At 43.5% G+C, this 23,014-nt stretch overlaps 1 protein-coding gene across 1 annotated transcript; it reads right to left on the minus strand.

Moving 5' to 3' along the window:
- Window positions 1-7,829: 7,829 nt before the first annotated feature.
- On the minus strand, window positions 7,830-22,053 carry OSTM1 (osteoclastogenesis associated transmembrane protein 1). Its single transcript, XM_065401982.1, has 6 exons — window positions 21,679-22,053; window positions 14,999-15,110; window positions 12,798-12,895; window positions 9,556-9,720; window positions 8,291-8,456; window positions 7,830-7,951 (listed from the first exon to the last, which is right to left on the minus strand). Exons 1-6 carry the CDS (start codon window positions 22,051-22,053, stop codon window positions 7,896-7,898), a joined length of 972 nt encoding a protein of 323 aa, XP_065258054.1. The 3' UTR covers window positions 7,830-7,895.
- Window positions 22,054-23,014: the final 961 nt, after the last annotated feature.

Consider the following 23,014-nt stretch of genomic DNA (forward strand, 5'->3'; position numbering starts at 1 on the left):
TCTCGCATTGAGGGAGGGAGCGAATTTCATGAGCTTACGCTGTATAGGTCTGTGCAGCACAAGACGGTGTAATTTTGGGTTTGCACTCCAGAGGGGGGTGTGCACTTGAGTACACCTTGACCTCGATATAACGCTGTCCTCGGGAGCCAAAAAAATCTTACCACGTTATATCAAACTAGCTTTGATCCGCCGGAGTGCGCAGCCCCGCCCCCCTGGAGCACTGCTTTACCATGTTATATCCAAATTTGTATTATATCAGGTCACACTATATCGGGGTAGAGGTGTATTTGGGCAGTTCCTTCACTGAAGCCTTTCCAGGTAGGGGCTAGTTAGAAAGCCTGTTTGCATGTTACAACAGCTGGGTGTGTCCCTACCTGTATGTAGGGTGGTGAAAGCGTGAGACCAGGAGCAGGTCTACAGCTTGTCACAGCAGAACAATTAAAGGGAGCCCAGGCTAGTGAGTGAGGCAGGCTCAGTGGTACCCCAGTTTCAAGTGGCACCCCGGGGGAAAACCCATCATACATACTAGAAATACCACAATTCTGTCTTAACTTCCTCCCCAGGAAAGTATATAGCATCTGAAGTGTACTATGTACTTTACAAATACAGAAACAAGGACCTCATCCCAATGATCTTTGAGACTAAAGAGACAAAACAGACAGGAGATGGAGGACTTGGATCTAGTAAGTGATGATGTTCACCATGTCATGTTTTCCCCCTCCCCTCTCTACATTACTATATGGGTGAGGCGAGGTATGTAATTAATAGGCCTTGTAAGGTGAAGAAAGGTAGTGATAGGGAAAAGCCTTGGCCTATTTTGCGCTAGTAACAAAAAAAAAAATGTATGCAAGCAAAAGCTTAATTTACATATAAGCATACAATTCAATTCATGAGATGTTTGTAACTCTCCTGAGACATGCATCTCATTACTCAGGTGATAGGTAAGTGACTCTCCAAGCCCACAGAGGAAGGCAGCTAGGATTAGATCACAGAAAGGGCTGGTACTGAGGCCTGTGCATAGATCACACCAGAAACTATACTGAAGCTATCGGTTGGTCAGATGGCCTGTAGAGACTGCTGATGTCTACTTTACTAATAACCTGTACTCTGAAACGGTAAACTAAAGACATTTGATTCTGATTATCAAGTTATGCCTTTACGCAGTCTATATCGACATACTCTTGTCACCATTATCCTCTTCATACCGCTATCAGGCCCTCCTGTCAGTTTCATCCTCTTGTAGCACCTTGCCTTATATTAAGCTAAACTCTCAGGCTACAGACTGAGTCCCTATCCTGATTGGGCGCTACAGTCATACGTTATTTTGGCTGTTGCTGCCAAAGAAAGTAGTTACAGGCACCACTACAGAATGCTGGGAAAATTCAATGGCGCAATTCACATAATATTTGAACCCTTTGCACAGGGCAGTGTGAGAAGATATGATATATTTTACAGTGTATTACACAAATCGTTTTATACTTTGAGCTACCTGGTTATGGTTGCTGGAAATATCCAAGTGAGCAAGGGAAATTCACCATAAAAAGATGGAAGGGAAGTTATCCCCAGATTCCGATTAGAAGTATCATGGCTTTGCTGATCATACAGATCCCCTTTCCCAAGGAACTTTGTATTCTGGGCATGAAGCCTAATATACAGATTAGTAAAAGCACAAACAGGTTTGACACGGGCCAAGAAAATATCAGCTCAAAAGCGGAAAAGACTCAATCATCACAAATTGGTTGACTCTGTACTTGGGCAACACGAACGATGAGGAATATTGGTCAAGATATTGAGAATAATGTTTGTCAAGTAACTCAAGCTAACAAATCCCTAACCAGTAACAGAATACATGTCTAGACTGAACATTGAACACTTTTCAATATAATTGCTTCCAATGTAAAGCTTGTAATGTGTTAGGACCAGAATTCTGGCACCCAGACTTGTGCGTGTCTCAGGTTATCACGGATGCCTCCACAACCTGAATCCCTTACGTTGTTGTTGGTGCCAATAACACCACAAAGTCTAAGCAGCAAGGCAGAACCCTGAATTTAGACCCTGGTAGATAGCTAGAAGAAACTGTTTTCCCTGGTCATTTTTAAGTATATATTCTGTTAAGGATTTGAGACCTTAAACAGTTCAGAGACCATTTCTGTTCCCCCTCTAAATACATAAAATACTGAAATACAGGAATTGAAAAATTCACTTGCTGTATATACAAGTTCTGCACAACTGTATGCACCACACCTGCTTCTGAGTGTTAACCCTACCCCTACTTGTTTTCACATACCTGCTGCAGCTCATCCTTAATGGGACTACTCACATGAGTCAAGTTAGCAGGTGCTTAAGCTTTTGCAGAATCAGGCATTGACTGTTAAGCTCTTTGGGTAGGGACTATCCCTTATAAATGTGCTCTAGCACAACAGGGCCCTGACTTAGCCAAGGCCTCTATTATTAGCCCAATATAAATAATGAGGGGAGAGAAAAAAAAAAAATACATGAGCTCTGAGAATACACACATTTTATTCCTGCTTAAATCCATAGTAACAACAAGATTTTACCCTATCTAGCAATACTGTTATCCAGACCTTAGTATAGACACAATGTGATTTTATGCCATTTACTTTAGATGTACTCAGTTTCCTAAATAAAGTTTAAAGATTTTGGAATTTGAGACCTTACTGGGACAACCACAGAGATCAGTTCTCAGTGCAAAAAGAGAACAAAACTCATTGGTGGCAAGAGGCAGAAGCAGACTAAGATGATACTTGGCCTGGGGTACTCTGTCAAAGATGCAAGGGCAGGCAGGCGCCCATTCCCAGGTGGCTGTGATCACTTGGGGGCAAGGAGAACACAGTGATTTAAAAGAGTGGCAGGATCAAAGAATCTAAGATGATAAACTCCCATTTATATATACACACCTATAACATGATTATAAGATTACGGGCAAATGACTTCAAATTGCTTCTGAAACCACACAGAGGTACAACAGTCCCCTTGAAATAATGCTCCACTTGAAGTACATTATTGCTATGAAACAAGAGCTACATTTTGTTTTTCAAAGACAGATCAGAGCACTTGATTCACTGGACAGTGTTCCAGACATAAAACGGCACAGTTCTAAATCATTTTGTAATAAAGTAGGTACCTAGTGACAATGTTAGAGAGTTCTGGCCACACAAAAAGTATATATATATATATATATTAATGGGAATGCAGGGGGTTAGGTTCCAAGGAAATTTTTTTAGGGCAGACAAAAGGCATTATATACTGTACAGTACTGTACTGTGGTGGGGAGGTGCCCCTGTCTTACCCCTGGGGCTCAGGGCTGGGGATGCAGGGTCTGAGAGAAGGCTCAGGGCTGGGGCAGGCAGGAGGTGCAGAGCACTTACCTGGGGCAGCTCCTGTTTGGTGCAGGGGGTGTGTAGGTGGCTCTGCGCAGTGCGCGGCACCGCCCCCATGGCTACGATTCTGGGAGCTGCCCCCCGGCAGGCAGGGCCATCCGGAACGCAGAGGCTTTAGGGGCTGCAGGGCCCGGGGCTAAGGGGCCCCCGGGGCTCTGGCCTGCAGCTCTAAAGCCCCTTTCGGAATGTGACCCTGCGAGCACGGGCCGGAGCACTCAGGAGAAGCAGGGGCAGCCGCGCAGCCAGCGGCTGGAGAGAAGCGGCGCTTTCCCCTTCAAAGCCGGTCGGAGAGAAGCGGCGCTTTAAAGAGGAAAGCACCGCTTCTCTCCAGCCGCTAGCTGCCCCTGCTCCTCCCGAGTCCTCTGGCCCGTGCTCGCAGGGCCGCATTCCGAAAGGGGCTTTAGAGCTGCAGCAAGGTCCCCAGGGCCGCCTTAGCCCAGGGCCCTGCAGCCCCTAAAGCCCCTGCGTTCTGGGTGGCCCTGCCTGCCGGGGGAGGGGAGGGGGGCAGCAGCTTCCCCACTTGTTCCCTCCCAGAAAGTCCTAAGCACCACCAAACAGCTGTTTGGTAGCGGGGGAAGCGGCGGAGAAGAGGAACTTGTGCAATGCTCCCTTGTAAAGTCAACCAAACGACATTATAAAGGGAGCATTGCACAACTTTAAACAAGTATGTTCCCTAATGGAGCAGCGACGTAACTTCGAAACAACGTTAAGTGGGAGGACGTTAAGTGAGGAGTTACTGTATATATTTTGTTTGTCTTTTAAAGAACTTGGAGCCTCAACACTAAATGGTTGCTTTGAAATCCCTGTTGTGCTGGAGGCTTCAGGGCTCTTGATCCGAAACAGGAATGCCAATTATAAACCTTGTTAAACAGGAATAGCTTGACTGCTGCATTACTGGCCTATGGTGCCAAAAGAAATCCTGACAAAAAACAATCCCTGTTCATGTTCACTCCCACTCCTTGTCTCCACCAGCAGCAAGAACCGACATTTGTAAACCTGTAGTAATTAACTTATTAAGAGGGGACCCGCAAAGGAAGATGTAAAGAACTTTACTTTATAATGTCAAAAGAAGAAGGGAGTGGGGGGAAGAGAAGAGGACTATTTGTGTTTGCATTTAGCTAGAATACGGGGGAGGGGCGCAAATGGCAAAGAGGGGAAGGGACGTAACTCTTTGGTAAGGTTTCCACACCCTGTCCCTTCAATTAAAGCTTAAAACTAAGGAAGTTTCCACATGTATATCAGTCATCCCAGAAGCCCTCCAATAGCAAATAGATCAATTTTTCCCAGTACCCCCTTTTTCCTCATGAAACAAGGGCCTGATTCAAAGCCCTTTGCAGCCAACAGAGCCATTCTACAGACTTCACCCAGACTCTAAGGAAGTCCACCCTCTTGGTCAGAGTAGAGCTAACGACAGTCATAAAGTAGAATAACTAGAACAAAGCACTAACAATAAATGTCAACATTGTGAAGTTGCATTTACCATCTATTTACCTGCATTAGGTTTCTATAGTAACCATGTGCTTCAAACACAAGTCCATAATAGGAAACTGTAGTAAACTGGGAATTTTATTACTTGGGCTGTCCTGTCCCATCCTTTCCCCACCACTCATTAAAAACAGCATTGGCGAAGCACATCAGTACTGAAAATGGGACAATCAAGTGCAGTCAATTCTATACACAACATGTTTATTCAATACAATATTTGTTCATTTTCAGTGTATACAGGTTTTCTAATCCAAAAATAGATAATGCTACCCAAGGATAAAAACATTTGTTTGTACCAAAAATACAAACAACTGGTACTTCAAAGTAAGATTTTTTTTTAAATTATATCTTATACAGTCATAAAAATGGCAAACAAAGGTTAAAAATTACCAGCCAAATAAAGTTAGCTTTTTTTCCTGCATGGTTTGTGCACCAACACATTTCCTTTAGGGACAGGAGGCTGTAAGCATTTATAGAAACATCAGAATATTAACAAGACCCAATGCATTTTATATGAAAGATACTGTAAAAACCATGTAAAGAAAGCTAGCATTACAAGGTAACAAAAAGGAAAAACAGTGACATTTGAGAAGACGTAGGATAGAAATTATTTCTAGAGTGTAAACTTTGCTGCTGCTTTAAAAAAAAATCACGAGTACTTTCATTTGGCTTAGCAGCCAGGAAAAAACAAAAGCTGCTTTAAAAAAAAAAAAAATAAAGTGCTTAACCACCATATCCAAGAGTAATGACTTTCAGACCTACTTAATATGAATGTGCTCAAAAAGCCACTGCTTATGGTATGAAAGCTATCATTCTGTAACTCTGCACATACAAACTGGTTTTATCAGCATGAATGAATCATATGATGCCTCAAATCAAAGGAATGCTATTAGGACAGCAGCTGAATAAGGCCCAGTAAGCTGAAATTTGAGCACAATAGATATAAAAATAGTCATTTAAAACAAAGGCAATTTTCCCCTCTGTCCTATGAAGATAACTTCATGTGATAAGCAACATAAATATATTCTTCTACTATTTTGACACCTTATCTATAGCAGACCAAAGTGTCAAAAATATATTTCCTCAGACAAGAAATCCAACCCTATTTAGGCTTTCAACACAAATCAACCATTCAAGGCGATTCATGTGATTAACAGAGGGAGATAATACTTCCTACTCACAAAATACCAGGAAGCAGTTGTATGGATATCAGCCAAATGCTAACACATCATGTTACTTAATATTGAGACACTATCAACTTGGTTTTCTTTTTAAAAGACAGTATGCCTTAATTCTTTAAATAATTATTATTATTGTTTTTTGTTGTTTTTTAAAGTGCTTTAAGATTATTTTGCTCCCCTGCTGATGTTTGTTTGGGCAAGGGAAAAAAGTGACTAATTGGCTATGGAGGCAAGACAGTGAAACTAACTAAACACAAAAGTGCTGTCAAAAGACACAAGTTAAAATAAGGAAACAAATTGCTACCTTTTCAGTTGTATAATAATCATAGGCATAACATTTTCAAAAAGAAATGTGATTTCCCAGTTGATGTGTCCCTTTAGTCTTCAAGTTGTAAAATGGGATGGATTTAATATCAAAGTGAAGCCTCCAACCTCATTACAACCACACTGAAAATTTTTAATTTTACTATAGTAGAAAATTCAGAAAAATGTAGGCCTAGGATTTACCAGCCTGGATATCCTGTATTAACGCATCTTTAGAACTGTGTCCTTTCTACAGTCCCATTAACTTTAGTAACAATGCTGTGACCTTTTGCTTCAGCTCTACAACTTCCTACAGAGTTTGAGGTTTATTTTATCTACTAAATGGACCGCATCTTCAGTAAATTTCTAGAAAGTATTGATTGCAAATTTGGATACAGAAAGTCAGAGATCTGGGCACAGCACATTCATTTTATGCCAGTTCTAGAGTTAAAGAACATCTGTGCCCTACTCACTACTAAAATATATCTTTTTCATGTAAACCCATTTGTATCTTAATCCAGAGGAAGTTCTACACCAAGCACAATTCAGCATCTCCAGTGACTTTTACCTCAGGTTACCATTTTTATATATATAAATAAAAAGGAGATTAAACAAGTGAGTGAAATAAGGGATAAACACATAAAGACACATCTGACTATACATACAGATATGCATCATACCTAAAAATAAGCCTCTAACCATTTGAAAAGCAATGACTTAGTGGTTTAAGCGTGCAAGTGCCCAAATATGTGCTAATATGGAACATTTTCTGAAATGGCCGAATACTGTAGTTGTCAATGATTACTATTAATGTATAGCACTGGCAGACCTGCTGTATTCGTTGCCAGAAATGTACCACTTTCCTTGCATCTCACTTTTTGTTTGTTTTTTAAATAAAGACACCACTAAAATGAACTAAGCAGCATGGCTGTGTCTATCAAGAGATGCTATGTAAGGGGGCTAGTTTTTGAAACCTGTAGTACAAGTCTACCCAAATGTGGTAAAATGGCATTTTTACTTTGAAATGTTCTAATTCTGTTACTGAATTAAACCAAAACAAATGATATTAAGCTTTGCTAGCTCATAAGAACCACATCAGAAAGATTATCAGATCTCAGACTGTACTAATATGCCTGGAAATGAACACAACTGTCATACTAGATTTTTATGGAGTCAATACAGAAAATTAAATATAAAGGAAAAAAACATACAGGAGAAGTACCTATTCTGTTGATGAAAGGTACAAAAACCTGCAATCAAAGAATCAGAAAATAACCAGCTTCAGCACTAGTCTGGAAAGAACTAAATTATTTTTAAAATCAGAAGTCCATACTGTGTCTCATAGCCCTGCCTTGTCATGTTTGTTAATATACCCGTTTAGGAGTCAGACAGCATTTTGTTTAACTTGTGTAATGATACAGAGCAACACTAAACCATAATTAACTCCTCTTTTGTGCTGTCCTCCTTCCACCACAATTGTACCCAATATATACCCAGTTGCAGTTTTCTGGTTTTGTTTTGCAGCTCAGCTGTATTTTTCTTGGATGTTCACAAGACTGGCATTTGATTGGATACGCTTGGCTAGAAGGAAAAGAAAAATCAAAATAAAGACTCCCAACATCAGTTTCCCACTCACTCAGTTTAACTGAGCACGTACTATTGAACAGTGTTCCATTAACATCAGTTCTCCTTTTCAACAGAAACACATGGCTAAGGACCTACTTTCCCCACCCTCTACAGCTCTTGAAGTGATAAAGGCAGACCCCAAGAGGACAAGTAGTCAACACCAGCTCCCACTCACTGTTGCAGGCACAGTAGCAGAATTGCCTGACCCCATACCAAGTATGTTGATCAAGTAGAGTGACCAAGATGATTCCTTGTGCTCCCCCATTCTGTAAGTAAAGTTCTGACATTACTTACGCAGAATAAGTATACGTTTCTTCTGCTTTGAGTGAAGGAAGCTACTAAGGTAAAAAATGACTGGTAAAAAGAGAATGAATGAAGAAACTGCAATCACTGGGACCGTATCACTGCACGGGACAGAACAGTTGAAAGTTCTACTCCAAAGCCTTCGTGTAATGTTCATCTAAAAGGAAAACGACCATGGTGAGCAACACACATTCCTTGGCTTGCATCACTCTTTTATTGAACATTGCAAAGTTCAGTATTGCAAGACCCCCTAACTACCTTTAAACCTTTACTTGAATAAGAGCCATTTAAAATATCTCCCCTCAAAAAAAAAAAAATCAGACATCATAGGTGAAATCCTAGCCCTACTGAAATCAATGGCAAACCTCCCATTGACTTCCAAGGAGACAGGATACCACCCAATATATTTATTAGAGCAGTGATTCCCCACACTGTGATTCTTACAGCACTTACTAGTGGTTCATGGAAAGCTGGCTGATCACATGCTACTAACTCTCCTTCTTTCCAGTTGCTAAAAATCACATTAAAAGACTGCTAAATACATTAAAAACTTTCCTAATATTCATTGGCCAATAAGCAACTGCTGTAGTTCGGCAGCAACTAACTGGAAGCATTAACTGGAACATAGCTGAGGAGTGTCAGATAAAAGCCAAAAATTAAAGGGAATTCCCAGCTCCCAAACCCTAATTTGAGATGGAGTGGAATCGTCCCTTCGCAAAAATCTCTAAACAAAAATGAAGTCCCAACTGCCCAAGCTGAAATATGTCAGGACATCAAGGTTAGCCCCCTTCCTCTTCAGGAGTGGCACAAGGTCTTTAATGACCCCCAGTGGTCAGGAACTCTATTTTACATCTCATCCAAATGAACAGCAGCATCATGGAGTACCCTGGGGGTCCTGGTTCAGTACTAACTCAGAGAGAAGAGCGCAACCTACTGGGTCACCAACACTGTTTCCTGAAACATTTAAAAGTGTTCCTTAACTGTTTTCTCTCCACGTACTGACTGGAACCCAGCCTGACCCTCCTTAACTTGAGAGATGTGAGGAAGTCACAGCACAAAGCAGTGGGTGCAGTGTGACACTAGCACACCAAAGAAACTGCTCATGAAAGCAGCTTCCACCGCTGAAAGGACAACAGCGGTGCCAAGAGAAAACAATATAAAACAGCCAAGGGACCACTGAAGATTGCTCTTCGGATCTATCTACCCATTGGGTATTAGCTAGGCAGTAAGATCCAGAAGCAAATACGTATACTTACTGCATCTTCCACATCAATACACAAGTGCGTTCTGTGTTCTGAGTCACTGCCCTGTCCAGTCATTTTTTGCATTTTGTTATACAAGGCATTCAGATTTCTGTAAGTTCGATTGCAGTTTCTGCATACTTCTGTGTGGTTGCTTGGTACAAGATTGATTGCTTGCCCCTAAAATTATAAGCAGCACATATTTAGATTTTTAAACAAGATAAAATTAACTTTAAAAACTAGAGCTGAACTTGAACTAGAAATCTACAATATTAACATCAGAAAATGTTAGACTGAAATTTGGGGATTTAGGCCCATTTCATAGAAATAAAATAAGCTCTCAATGAATTGAAAGTTGACCTTATTTTTCCCCAAAAAGATGCATTTTTAAACTACTGACCATCTAGAATAAAAACAAAACACGGATTGTTAATACCAAGTTTGCCTTGAAAACACAGCAGTGCTTCTCCCCCACAACTGGCTATTTTTCATTGGTCTATACAAATATGCCACACAGGTAGGAAGGAGGAGTGAATAGGTAAATTATTTTGAGCTTCAATAGCTACTGTTCCTGTCCCCTTCTGTTCCCCATTTACTACATAGATTGTAAATAGCAAGAATCCAGATCATATTTTAACACACAGACCCTTAAAAACACTATTGGTGGGATTTTCAAAAGAGGCTAAGGGAGTTGGGCACCCAAATACAATGGAACCGTATATCCCAGCTTATGCTGACAGAATACAAGATCATCTCTCCTCCTACAGGAAAACGCATTGGAAGTTTGCTTAACTGTGAATTTCATCCTTTGTAGATTTCAGACGAAAAACACAGGAAAGTCACTAGTTTTACTGTAGTAGCAGTTTCGCCTCCCTGAAAATTCTGATGACCTGGGTGGGTTGTGGGGGAGGATGGGGGAAGATAATTATAAGATCTCCAGATTCTTCTGTATTTTTTTAAGCCTAGTCACGGAGACACAATGACAGAACCCACAATAGCCAGAGTTTAAAGAAGAGACCTGGATACTACCCACCTTAAAACATCACTTTTCATCCAGCACTCAAAAAGCAAACTCTTGTATGAGCAACTTCACAGGCTACCTCCAATTTCCCATTTCTAAGCAAGGCAGTTGGGAAGCTAGTGAAGGATCATCACCAACTACACCCAACCTTTGTCAGCATCTTAGAGCCTTCCCAGCTGGGCTTTACACCTAACTATGGCTCAGCAATGGTCATGGTCACAATAGTAGATTATCTCCTCTTTGCCCATTTTCTGTGGCTATCTCCACACATTTTTCTAGATCACTTCAGCCCTTGACAGTGTGGAGGGCTCACCACAGAGACCTAGGAGGAATAAACAGTAATGTGCAGAGATGGCTGTGAGGAAGCATTGGGACCAATTCCACACAGCTTCATTTTCTCCCACATCCTATTCAATTATTTACAACAAGCTTCTGGGAGAGACTATAAAACACCTTCACCTTAAATATCAGCAGGATGCAAATTATGCCCAGCTGTTAGTCTCCTTTTCATCTACCATGACAGCCCCTTTCTGCAGCTGTACTATTGGCAAATCAGAACACCTGGCTGAAAGGCAACACTCTGAAGCTAAACGCAGGCAAGATAATGGTGAGGTTGGAGGGAAGAAGGCAACATTTCCATGATTTAACCAACTCCCTAAGATCACCCCATGGTGAAGATTGTACAGGGGCCTTCTAGTTTTGGTCCTCCTCAATGTTTCAGCAATATTCAATACTCAAACAGCAACAGTTTTTAGGAACGCTGTCAGCTAGCCAGGAGATGATGCCCCATCCTAACAGATACAGTGGTTTGAGCATAGACTTGACCACAGTAATCCTTGAAATTATGATGTCCATAACATAGGAATGAAACTCCAGGCTACCTGCTGACCAGCACAGGTCAATGAGAACACATCAATGCTGCAATCACTCCACTGGATACCCAATAATTACTAGATTAAATTTGTGGTCCAGGTCTTGCCTTTAAAGTGCTCCGTTGACCAGGCCCAAGCTCTTTCCCCTGGCCAAGACCTACTATAAAGGCTGCACATCTCAGGAACCATCAACAGTGAGACTAATGGGAGACAGGTCTTTCTCAGCAGCTGTTCCTTCCACAACAGTTAAGCATGAGCACAGACCACACCCCCTCCAGACAGAAATGCTAAATACATCTTTGCCACAGCTTCCCCACAAAAACAGCACATACCTCCACCTGTCTGTGAAGAGGGGCTAGAAGACAGAGCCAAAGTGAATCTTTACAACCTGCTTGGATTTATACAAAATTGTAAGACACTCAGAAATAACACAGGCAATTGTGTTGTATTATGCTGGTGTACAACCAACTAGCTTACTAAAGGAGCACAAGTCTTATTTCCAGAACTCTGTGGATATGATCATGGCAAAACATAGGTTAAAAAAAATGCCATAGAAACCACCACAGTGGGGGGCAAGAGCTGCCTGGCAAGCATAAGAGCAGGGAAAGCCAGCTCACCAATTATTTATAATTTAATTTATTTATTTACCAGTAAGGGGGGCTGCAAAGCATATTGTAACCACAGATCCTCTTCTAGATCCATATGTTTATTCTGCACCAAGAACTTTAATTTGAATGTTATCGTTTTGGACAGTTATTGATTAGCTGCTTAGTTTTAGGATTAAATCAGCATAATTTACAAAACTTTGATGCATAATTCTTTGGATGCACTTTCTTGGGAGATAATTGCCACATTTATTTTACAAAGAGGGATATTTAATTGCAAAAAAGTTTTAATTGTTCATAACCTTAATGGATAGGAGTCTTAACAAGTGTTTTCAGGTAGCTGGCCCTTTTGGACTAATCTACAATACAGCCAAATAATGATTTAAGGAGCCACATGGCTAAGTCACGTAGTGACAACTCCAGAAGGAACTAGGAAAAGTGACTTACTGTATGCAGAGACTACGTGACTCTTACTATATAATCATCAGCTATTGTGAATCCAGAAATCCCAATATGAAATGGCACTGTAATTGCATATAAGACAAAGTCAAGGTGAGCATCAATTAAAATGCATTTTGTGCTCTCAATTGTGAACATCTGCATTTTATAGATAATTGTTCTATCTGCCTAAACTGCTTAAGAATTTGTCAATTGCAGTTGCTCAATATGTATCCACTGCAGTTTGTTCTGCGAAAATAAGAGATTTTACTATACAAGAAGAGGGCTCAGTGCCATCCCTCAGATACACAGCAAAGATACCTGGAAGTTATGTTCGAAGCACGTCAGTGTTGTATTGAATAAGTGCAGGAACTCTATTGTACTATTTGATAGCCCTTCACTGTTGTTCTTCAAACAATCTGTCAAAAAGAAAAACACGTGAATCAAGATATCCTGATTTCTAACCTATGTCTAGAGCCAACATGTCCCTTGGTGGCCCTACAGCTTTACAGCAAGAGCTCTCAATTATAAAAACAATCCAGTCAGTTTTGCATTTCCTATTTGGTTGCTGTTATGCAGATGTCTCAGATTTGCTGTCCTAACTCACTCGTGCTTCTCTCTTCATTTAGGATACATTTGAGAATTAATTGGCCTTGATTAAGTGAAAGATGAAAACCATTATCAAGAGCATTTTGAAGAAAGCCCAGAGAGAGCTCAAATCCTTTCAGATAACACAAGACGCTGCTTTTAGTGTGCACTGTTTGAAAGTGTCAGACATGTAGCTGAAACAGCTGACAGCTAGGAAATAGAGGGAATCTTTATGCTTATGGAAAAAAATGGAAATGCTTTTGAAAACTCAACATGGCACAGTCACAAAACATGCACCAATTTTTTCAGGAAGTGGAAGCCAATTTTACCTGCCTTGCAGGGCGCTCCTGAAACACTCCTTGTCAGATACTGCTCTAGTCCCTGCAGGTATTTCTTTCCTTCCATCTACTCCACTTTTTCTACTCTGACCCATTGGACCCTTGGAAACGAGGACTGCTAGTTTTATGTAGAATTCCATTAAAAAGAGCACTATAAAGGTTGGCAGACTCCAAACATGACCTTCCCTAAAGGATGGAAGCGAGGGAACATCTTAAGCATTAGGGGATAGAGTCTGTGCTCCCCTCCTGGGAGATGCAGCACAGAAGTGGAGCCTGCGAATGGGAGGACAGTTGGAGGTTATTTTACCTCTCCTTCACACACTTTGGGTTCTGGCTAGCTCCAGAGGCCAGTAGTCCCCAACATAAGTTACTGGTAGCCCCAGGGAGATTGGTGGCGATCTATGGGCTCTGTAGCAGCCCAAAATCCTTTGCAGCACTCAGCTCTACATTACCACCCCTCCAACCTCTGGCACACTCCCATGCAGGGGTGCTGAAACAATTTGTATAGTGGGGGTGCTGAGAGCCACTGAACCAAACTGTAAACCCTGTGTATGATGGAAGCCATTTCAAGCCAGGGGCCAGCACCCCCCACACCCTTAGTTCCAGCACCTATGCTCCCCTGGTAGGGGTACAGCTCCTGTGCCAGGGGAATTTTTCCTGTTTCCTGTGGTGGCATTTAAGGGCCATAAAGAAGCCACATGCAACATGTTAGAGCCAGAATAGGAGTACGTCTACACTACCCGCGGATCAGTGGGTAGTGATTGATCGGGGATCAATTTATCGCGTCTACACTAGACGTGATAAATCGATCCCTGATCACTCTGCCATCGATTCCAGAACTCCACCGCGGCGAGAGGCGGAAGCGGCGGCTGTCGATCCCGCGCCGCGAGGACACGAAGTGTGTGATTCTAAGTTGATCTAAGATACATCGACTTCAGCTATGCTATTCTCGTAGCTGAAGTTGTGTACCTTAGATCGATCCCCCCCGCCCCCCCCAGCGTAGATCAGGCCTAAGAGGCAGAACCAGCCCATAGAATTTCAGAGCCAGAGTCTGATCACCAGTAGTCACTCATTGTGACATGGGGCGAGTACAATGCTATTCAACATGAGTAAGGGTATCAGAATCTGAACCTTACTAACTTTTTATTAAACAGTTCAAGTTATATTTTCTACTTGAGTAGGAAAACGGGGGCATGGGAAAAATAAGAGATCTATAAATACAGCAGAGCTGTAGCAGATCTTCAGCATGGTTTGTTCTGACAAAGTAAAAACAGATGGTAAGTAAAGCAGCTCTGATTTTGGAGGGGTAAATGTTTTTAGTGCAAGGTGAATATTCGTATGGTGACTCTAGTGTGTTTAGATAAGCAAGGGAAGAAGATTTTTTTTTTTTAAAATCTGTCAGCTTTGACTAGTGTCCCCTGTACAATAAAAATATCCAGGATGTATCAATAAAGAGCTCTTTGTTTCTGTCAGTTTAAATAACTTAATCTTATCAATGCTGTTCAGTTCTGATCAATTGAGAAATTTTAAAGGCAAGGCTAAATCGGTCATCTGAATCATAACGGTAGCATGAAAAGGACAGGACAAATCACATACTTGCACAGTTGGCTGTCTCCCAAGTTCTGTTAAAGAACTGTGAAAGGATCACAACTAGCTGTACCCTATCGGACATCAAGAGGCTTTTTGCACAGTTGCTCTCAGAAGAATTCTGGAAGAAAAAACCCCACAGTATTATGAATACATACGGAAACAACTTTGAAACTATTTCAGATAACTGGTGACATAGAGGCCAAGTCTACCATTTTAAGCACAAGTGTTAGTTTCACCCATCGGGAGTAGCGTGGCCAGTTTTACATCCCTTGTCAGAATTCTGAGAATTTCAGAGACTAGAAAGGCCGAGAACTAGTCTGACAGGGCAAAGCCGAAGTCTTTCCAAACAATGACTAAGAAAAAACATTAAATATTGTGAGATGTATAACCATGTTGGGGACTTGGGTACGTTCTTAGAGGGTTTAATATGAGAACTGCAAGAGTGTCAGTCAAGATAGCACCATGCACACCAACAGCTTTCTAGAGCAGGGGCACTTTTCATTATGCATGTGTACAATGACTAGTATAATGGACCCTGATCCCACAATGGGGCCCTCTGGGTGCTCCCATAATACAACTACAGAGTTAGATTCCATCCTGGGTTATACTGATGGAAGCTGACATAACCCAGCATTCAGAGCTCCACAAGTCCAATTGGTGCAAGAAGCCTATAACTCCGGCTTGGCTGATTTAGTGCACCTGCCAGCACGACTCCTCTGGAGTCTCATGTGTAGCATAAAGTTGCTCTCCCCTGGCCCTGTGTCATCCCAACCTACCTTCTGCTAGGAGTTAATCCCTCCTAGCATGCATCTGAGCCTTTTGGCACAGAGGTTGCTAACTGCAAACACAGAGGAGCATCAAGCCGCCAAATAGTATTTTAAAGTGTGCACATATCTGTTTTCATTCCATTTAAGAGGAGACTCAAAATAGTGACTGGGAACATCATCACTTCTTGTTCCCCCCTCCCCACCCACCCCACAAACCACAGACTGACAATCAGCCAGGCACCCCCAGGCTGATTTTCCAGCCACAACAGAATAGATCTCACCCCTGAGCTGCTTTTGACCAAAACCAGATTAAGCACAAAGACTGGTCTGGCAAATGGAGTACAAGCTCTGGTGAGGGTCAGTAAGACTACAAAACATTTGCTGATGAAAATAAGATCTGTAATTAGCTATACTGAGGTTGGGGTAGAAGATCAATAATTTATCACTCACCCGACCCTAGCCAAGACACCATTTCAATAGAACATTAACAGCTTGATACATAGAGATACAAGTTGATTAAAGTACTAAAACTCACTGACAATGGAAGATCCATGTTTAATGAGTGAAACATGTTCTTTTGTTCTGAGTGACAACTACCCTTCACACTAGCCTCCTTAAACACAGCACAAGGTCTATGGGGTACATCTACACAGCATTCTGGAGCCTGTGTCAACAGACCTGGGCTTGCACTAGTGCTCTGAAAATAGCTGTGGAGACAGCGCTTTGAAGTCATGGCTTGGGCTGAAGCTTGGGCTCTGAAGCCTACCCCTCGTCCCTAGGCTTCAAAGTCAGAGTCGCAACTTCAAAGCGCTGTCGACACAGCTATGTTCTGAGCACCAGCGCAAGCCCCTCTAGGCGAAGTCTGTCAACCTGGACTGGGAGGCTTGGTCCCACAGACTCCAAAATGCTATAGACATACCCAGAGAGGCTGGTTGCTTCTCTTGGCCCTAAAGGATATTTTGTGGAGCTTGGAGTTCCCAAGCAACCCTAGTTAAGAATTATGGAACTTCTCCGCCCTAGTTCAGCACAGCCAGCTAGCAGAGGGAGCACTGACATGTCTGCTACCCTGTTTTGGGGGTAGGAAGCCTTTCAGAATTTGGCATGTAAAAGCCTCTACCAAGCAGGACCCTGAAGAGGGAGGGAGGAAGAGCAGCAGCCATTTAGGACCTTCTACTAGCCTAGGAGAAAGAGGGGGGCACCTTCCCCAACCCCACCAGGAGATGTTTAAGGATTAGAGACCCTGCAGTTTCTGTCGCTGTGCTATCAAACTATGTCCACAAAAGCTCAAACTGAAAGCCCTGTTTAAGAGGGTCTGAGGTTCAGTGGAACTATTTCACTCAGCTCCAGCAGGTACAATGTCAGCCACAAGAGCACGAGTTACTGCCTCGTCACAGCCTGTCTGCCCCAACCCTGACCTGGATAAGCCACCTGTAGGACAGAGGTTAGCTCACCTGCAGCCCAGCAAGAGATGAAACATCCCTACACCACCTAGCTTTCACGCAGGCCAAACAGACATCTGATGGCAATTGCTTTCACACACTACTAACCTGAAACTGAGTCGAAAACCATGACCAAGGAACCCTCTCTTTACCTGTCCCATCAAATCCTCCCAAATACACACAAGCTAGTTAGCTAAGAATGCCATGAGAGGACAGCCCCTGGAAGGACAGCCTCATGATCTCTGCAGTAAGAGATGCCAGTCCTATTATTATTTGTTTAAGATCCACCACCTGCTTAGGTCTGCGCAAGACACAAAGACTGTCCCTGCCCAAGTGTTTACACTCATGCTTTTCTGGGTAGCTGGTTCATGAATTAGTTCAGAGCCACACACAACCACACAGATACATGGTGTGGAAAGGGTACTTGGGAAAAGTTAGAACAGGGATAATCAATTATTTTTTGTCAATGTCTTGGTCAAGATATAGTCAAGGTCCAAACTCCAGAGAAAATAATTAAAAAACAACACTGATACTAAGTAAGTAAAGATAGATTTCGGGGTCTGTTCAAAAGCATCTGGCGGTCCAGATTTGGCCCAGAGTCCCCCTATTGACTGCCCCCAAGTCAGAACATAAATAGTATCAGGAAAAGGCTTCAGCCTTAAACTAACTCTGAGAAGAAAAAGGTAAAGCTCTACACAGCTGAGCACAGAATGATGAGGTATCCCTTGTAACCAGACACTAAGTTTAAACCTAGTTAGTCACTGGCCCTTGGCTAATGAGTTGGGTTTTTTTCACCCCTCCATACAAGAACAGATTTTCCACCTGAAAAAACCATGAACACTATGTACTTCCTCTTCTCTTTTCCTTGTTGTTTTATTTCCAACGTATGAACAAGAGTTGACTTTTTGGCCTAGAAAAGCTACAACGTGCCTCTTATGATATAGTGGATCCATCTACCACCCAGACTCATATCACAGACAGCTGATGTCCTTTCTGCAAGTCATGACAAACTATCTAAGGCTATAGCAAGCAAAGATTGCTGTTAATAGCAAACTCCTTTTTTTCCTCTCTACCATGATTTGATACCTAAGTATCCAATATATTCAGGGATCACAGTGGAAAGAGATAGTGGTGGAATTCCTGTGACAATGCAGCCTGGGTGTGGGCAGAATACCAAAGGAGTAGGGTGAAGTGAATGGGAAAGAAGTGTAGGAATAACTTAAGTTAGGATTTTTTTCTGCAAAACAAGTCTGACAGACTAATATTTTTTCCTCTTTCAAAAACTAGTTTTCTTTCAACCCCATGGTTCCCAAAATGTGATCTCTGGAGAGCTAACTGGACACATGGCTCTGGCTCCTGCTTCCCAGCTGCTAAGTTGATTTAGATACTGCCATAAAGTTGTTGTTTATGGCAAGCAATTGTTGTAGTTGACAGAGACATGTCAAGTGGTCATGAATGGAATGGGACATGCAACACAAGAGTCTCTATTAAAATATGGTGCTCCCTACAAAAGTTTGGGAGAGATCCATTTCCCTATTTAGTCTATTTTTTCCCTGTTAAAATGGAAGATTTGTTAAAAGGTTAAGGATCATCAAATCTTCCATTTTACCACTCACACCACAGGAATTTCCATTACTGCTACTTCTGGTAACTTCTACGGGAAACTGTCATACGCACACACTCACATCTACTAGGCCAGCGGCTCTCAACCTTTCCAGACTACTGTACCCCTTTCAGGAGCCTGATTTGTCTTGCGTACCCCAAGTTTCACCTCACTTAAAAACTACTTGCTTACAAAATCAAATATAAAAAAAATACAAGCATGTCACAGCACAGCACACTATTAGTGAAAAATTGCTTACTTTCTCGTTTTTACCATATAATTAAAAATAAAACAAATTGGAATATAAATATTACACTGACATGTCAGTGTATAGTATATAGAGCAGTATAAACAAGTCATCGTCTGTATGAAATTTTAGTTTGTACTGACTTTGCTAGTGCTTTTTATGTAGCCTGTTGTAAAACTAGGCAAATATCTAGATGAGTTTATGTACCCCCGGCAGAACTCAGCGTATTCCCAGAGATATGTGTATCCCTGGTTGAGAACCACTGTACTAGGTTATGTACATACCTGGACGAAAGCAGGAAAGACCTAGCAAATGCTGAAGAAGTGTAAACAGCAAGGGCCTACTACCTTCCAGGAGAGCTCCTTAAAAGTTGAACTTCCAAATCAATGGGAGATGTAACTTTGGGGAAAAGGTTTAAATCACTGATACTAACAAAAACTAAGTTACCTAGATTCACAGAATGAAACTGGGCTGCTTTTTCCCCTGACTTCTCACATCAGTTGATGATAAAGTTCTAAACATCAGATTTAAAATATTTTGACTCCCTGCAGCCACTGGTTCAAATCTCAGCACGGTCAGGTCACCTCACTCCTTTAATCCTTCTTAAAGAGAGAAACTGAGTACCATGCAGTTTGTTACATTTGGATCTTTCAGATGACATTCAATTAGCCTCAAATAGTCTTCAGATACTTAAAAACATGGTCCTAGCTGGTATACCTGTACTGTCAGAGTTAGGGCTTATCCTGGCACCTCACCTTTACTCAAAAGAGTTGTGCAGCTAGTTGACTAACTAATGGCTAGGGAACAGTAACCTAGTGGAGTTGCATGTATATAATCTGTCAGGCATTTGAGGCCCTCCACAATGAGCATTCCCATATAAAAATGATAGTATTGGTCACTAGATTTCCCACCTTTAAACTCTGCATTTTCAGAGATGTGTCAAATTTGTGTAAATTGATACACTATAGGAGTTAAAGAACGCTTTGCAAGATGCAGGATTATTAACATCCTTTGGTTATGAACGATTTCCAGCTTTATGGGGAATGCAACTGGAAGAACTGGCCTAAATTACATCAATACCACTGATGGTGTGCAGCCACTATTGACAAGTCAGGTTTGCTACTGGATATTTTTCCATTGGCAAGCAAGACCTTTTGCTTCAGATGCAGGCCATGCTACATGCCTTTGCACCCTGAGATAAGACTACTGCACTTTACTTGGGCTACACCACAAGATGACTATTTTAGAAGCTGAAGCTAATCCACAATATGGCAGCTTGCTTATTAAGAGGAGCTTTACAGTGCTCCACCAAGCTGCAGTTGCATATGCACTTCTAGGTGGAATTAAAGGTGTAGGTAATGACTTTCAGAGCCAAAAAAGATGGTTTGAGTCCAGGGTATCCGAGAAACACTGCTTTGCTCATGCCATACTGCCACAAGTGGCATCATTCAGAGCCCAGATCCGTTAACTTCCAAACATACTGCAATGCTCATCTTTTTTCTTGGCCTTGTGTAAGGGGAAGACAGGAGAGTTCGGTGGAATTACTGAATTTGGGAGCTAGATCAGATTGTAATTTTTAAGTATGCTAAGGGAAAGGAAGGGCACATACTATCTCTTGTACAAAATCAAAATAAGTAAGCTTTAATACACAGCCTAACACTGAAAGCAAAAGTATTTGCAGTCAGGAAAGACACACAAACAAGCAATACCAACCCCACAATACGGTGCACAGAGAAGAAACAGGCATCTCCTTTCAGACACAAGAACTCAGTCCTACGTAGGAGAGCAATGGGCATGAAGCTCACAAGAGCAAAACACTTTAAGCAGCACTGACTCATGTCTAAGAGAGCTCCTAGGCATTTGTTAGAAGCTGATGGCCCAGCTAGTTATGAATCCCTAAATTCTAGAACACCCTGATTTTTAAGGATCAAATCTTTTAAGTATGTGACAGGGCAAATAAGAAGTGGATGTTGTTTTGCTATTTTATTGTGTGCACGTGGCCTGAAGTCATTAATCATATACAGCAGACTGGGCATTTCCAGAGAACAGTCAATATCAATGAGTAATCAGGCAGTGCAAGTTAGTGCTCCAAGTGCTATTTCCCTGCATAGGATACAAGTCTGATCACACTAAAAGGTCTGTGCCTCCATTTTACTCTATGCCACTAGTTCCTCTTTTCAGTCACACACGATTCCATTAATAAGCCTGCCAGGAACCCTCACTCCAATGGAAGGGAGCATCCATTCCACACCCCTTCTGCTGGGGAGTCATTTGCAAAGGGATACCCAGGAGGACCCTTTATCCTCCCTCCCTTACTTCCACGATCTTAGCTTTCCATGTAAGCCTACTAAGTCTCCCAGCTTCCCCATCCGCCAGCGGCAGGCACAAACAGCAGCTCTGGGGGTAAGGCAAGGGAGCCAACTAGGTAGAAGTCACAGGCCAGCTAGTCTCCCAGCTGGCCTAGGGAAGAAAGCAAGGGACTGCCCCACCCTGCCTCTCTCCAGCACCTTGGGAGAGGCTACCTCCAGCTAGGGCTTGGCTAAGCCGCACCCCAGGGAAGCTTGTGGTTCAGGAACCCCCCACACACACACACGCACGCCGCTCCTGGGAGATCCCTTCCCCGCACGCACCCCCACGGCCCGGGTGATGTTCTCCAGCTGCTCCGTGACGCTCTGGAAGTGGCGGTAGCAGCTCTGGCAGAGGCGCACGGGCCGGGCGCTCCGCACCAGGCAGCCGGTGAGCCTCACGCTGCTGTTGGCGAAGCCCACCAGGAGCTCCCGGCACTCGGGCGGCAACTCCCCAGGGAGCCCCGTCCCCAGCAGGGCCAGCGACAGGTCCTCGGCCTCCTCCAGCAGCTCCAGAGACAACAACCGTCGCCCGCCCCCGAGCGCCCACCCCTCCGGGCCGCTCTGCGGCAGGGGGCGGCGGCCGGACCCCAGACCCTGCCCCGCGCTCAGGCCCAGCAGCAAGCCGGGCAGCAGCACCAGGCGCACGGCCAGGCCCATGGCTGCCGGTAGCCGCCGCTCCTGGGAGCGATTCAGCGAACCAGGGTCACGTGAAGCCCGGGGAGCTGTCAACGTTCGGAGCTAGGTCCGGCGCGCCACCTTATTGGCTGGTGGGGGTTCGACTCTGGGTGGAAGGGCGGGGCTGGCGGGCAGGGGGCGTGGCCTGGCAGGATGGAACGCGCTGTGTTCAGGCCTGCCCTGGGCGGGCACTTATACTGGCTGGTGGGGACCCGCGCAGGGCTTCCCGGCCTGGAGAGCGGGGCCTTGCCTGCTAATGCACAGCACAGAGGAAAAGGAGCTCAAGGGAAAGGTGCCTGACATCAGGTTGAAAACACACACCCCGCTGCTGCTGGGCCTGGCACTCTGCCCCAGGAGATAATGATCACAGACCTCTGGCCTATTTCAGAACTAATGTGACTCTTGTTTCTTCAGCATAACTTTCCATCAATAAGTGCCACATATCAACCAGTCAAACTTTCCCCTCCAGGCCAGGCAGGAGGAAAGAGAGAGATTGACATTTCTCTTTTTATTAAAAAGAGGTGGGAGGCACTCACCTACCATGCTGGTGCTAGGGCCCAGATTAAAACTAGGGTTACCATATTTCAACAATCAAAAAAGAGAATGGGAGGAGCCCCGCCCTAGCCCTGCCCCTGTCCTGCCATAGCCCCGCCCCACCACTCCTTCCTACTTCCCGCCCCCCTCAGAACGCCCAACCCTCCTCCCGCTCCTTGTCCCCTGACTGCCCCCTCCTGGGACCCCTGCCCCTAACTGCCCCCCAGGATTCCACCCCCTACCTAAGCCTCCCTGCTCCTTGTCCCCTGATTGCCCCATCCTGAGACCCTCCTCCCATCCTAACTGGCCCCCTAGGGCCCTACCCCCTACCTGTTCCCTGACTGCCCCAACCCTTATCCACACCCCCACCCCCAGACAGACCCCCGGGATTCCCACGCCCCATCCAACC

This window comes from Emys orbicularis, chromosome 3 (assembly GCF_028017835.1).
Source record: "Emys orbicularis isolate rEmyOrb1 chromosome 3, rEmyOrb1.hap1, whole genome shotgun sequence".
NCBI lineage: Eukaryota > Metazoa > Chordata > Testudines > Emydidae > Emys > Emys orbicularis.

Excerpts from the sequence above, each read along its gene's own strand:
- OSTM1 (XM_065401982.1), bottom strand. The coding sequence starts at position 22,053 with ATGGGCCTGGCCGTGCGCCTGGTGCTGCTGCCCGGCTTGCTGCTGGGC. Across the intron at positions 12,896-14,998 it reads GGAGACAGCCAACTGTGCAA|ATTGTTTGAAGAACAACAGT; the intron begins GTATGTGATTTG and ends TCTTTTTGACAG. Across the intron at positions 7,952-8,290 it reads GAAACGTATACTTATTCTGC|CCAAGCGTATCCAATCAAAT; the intron begins GTAAGTAATGTC and ends TTTTCCTTCTAG.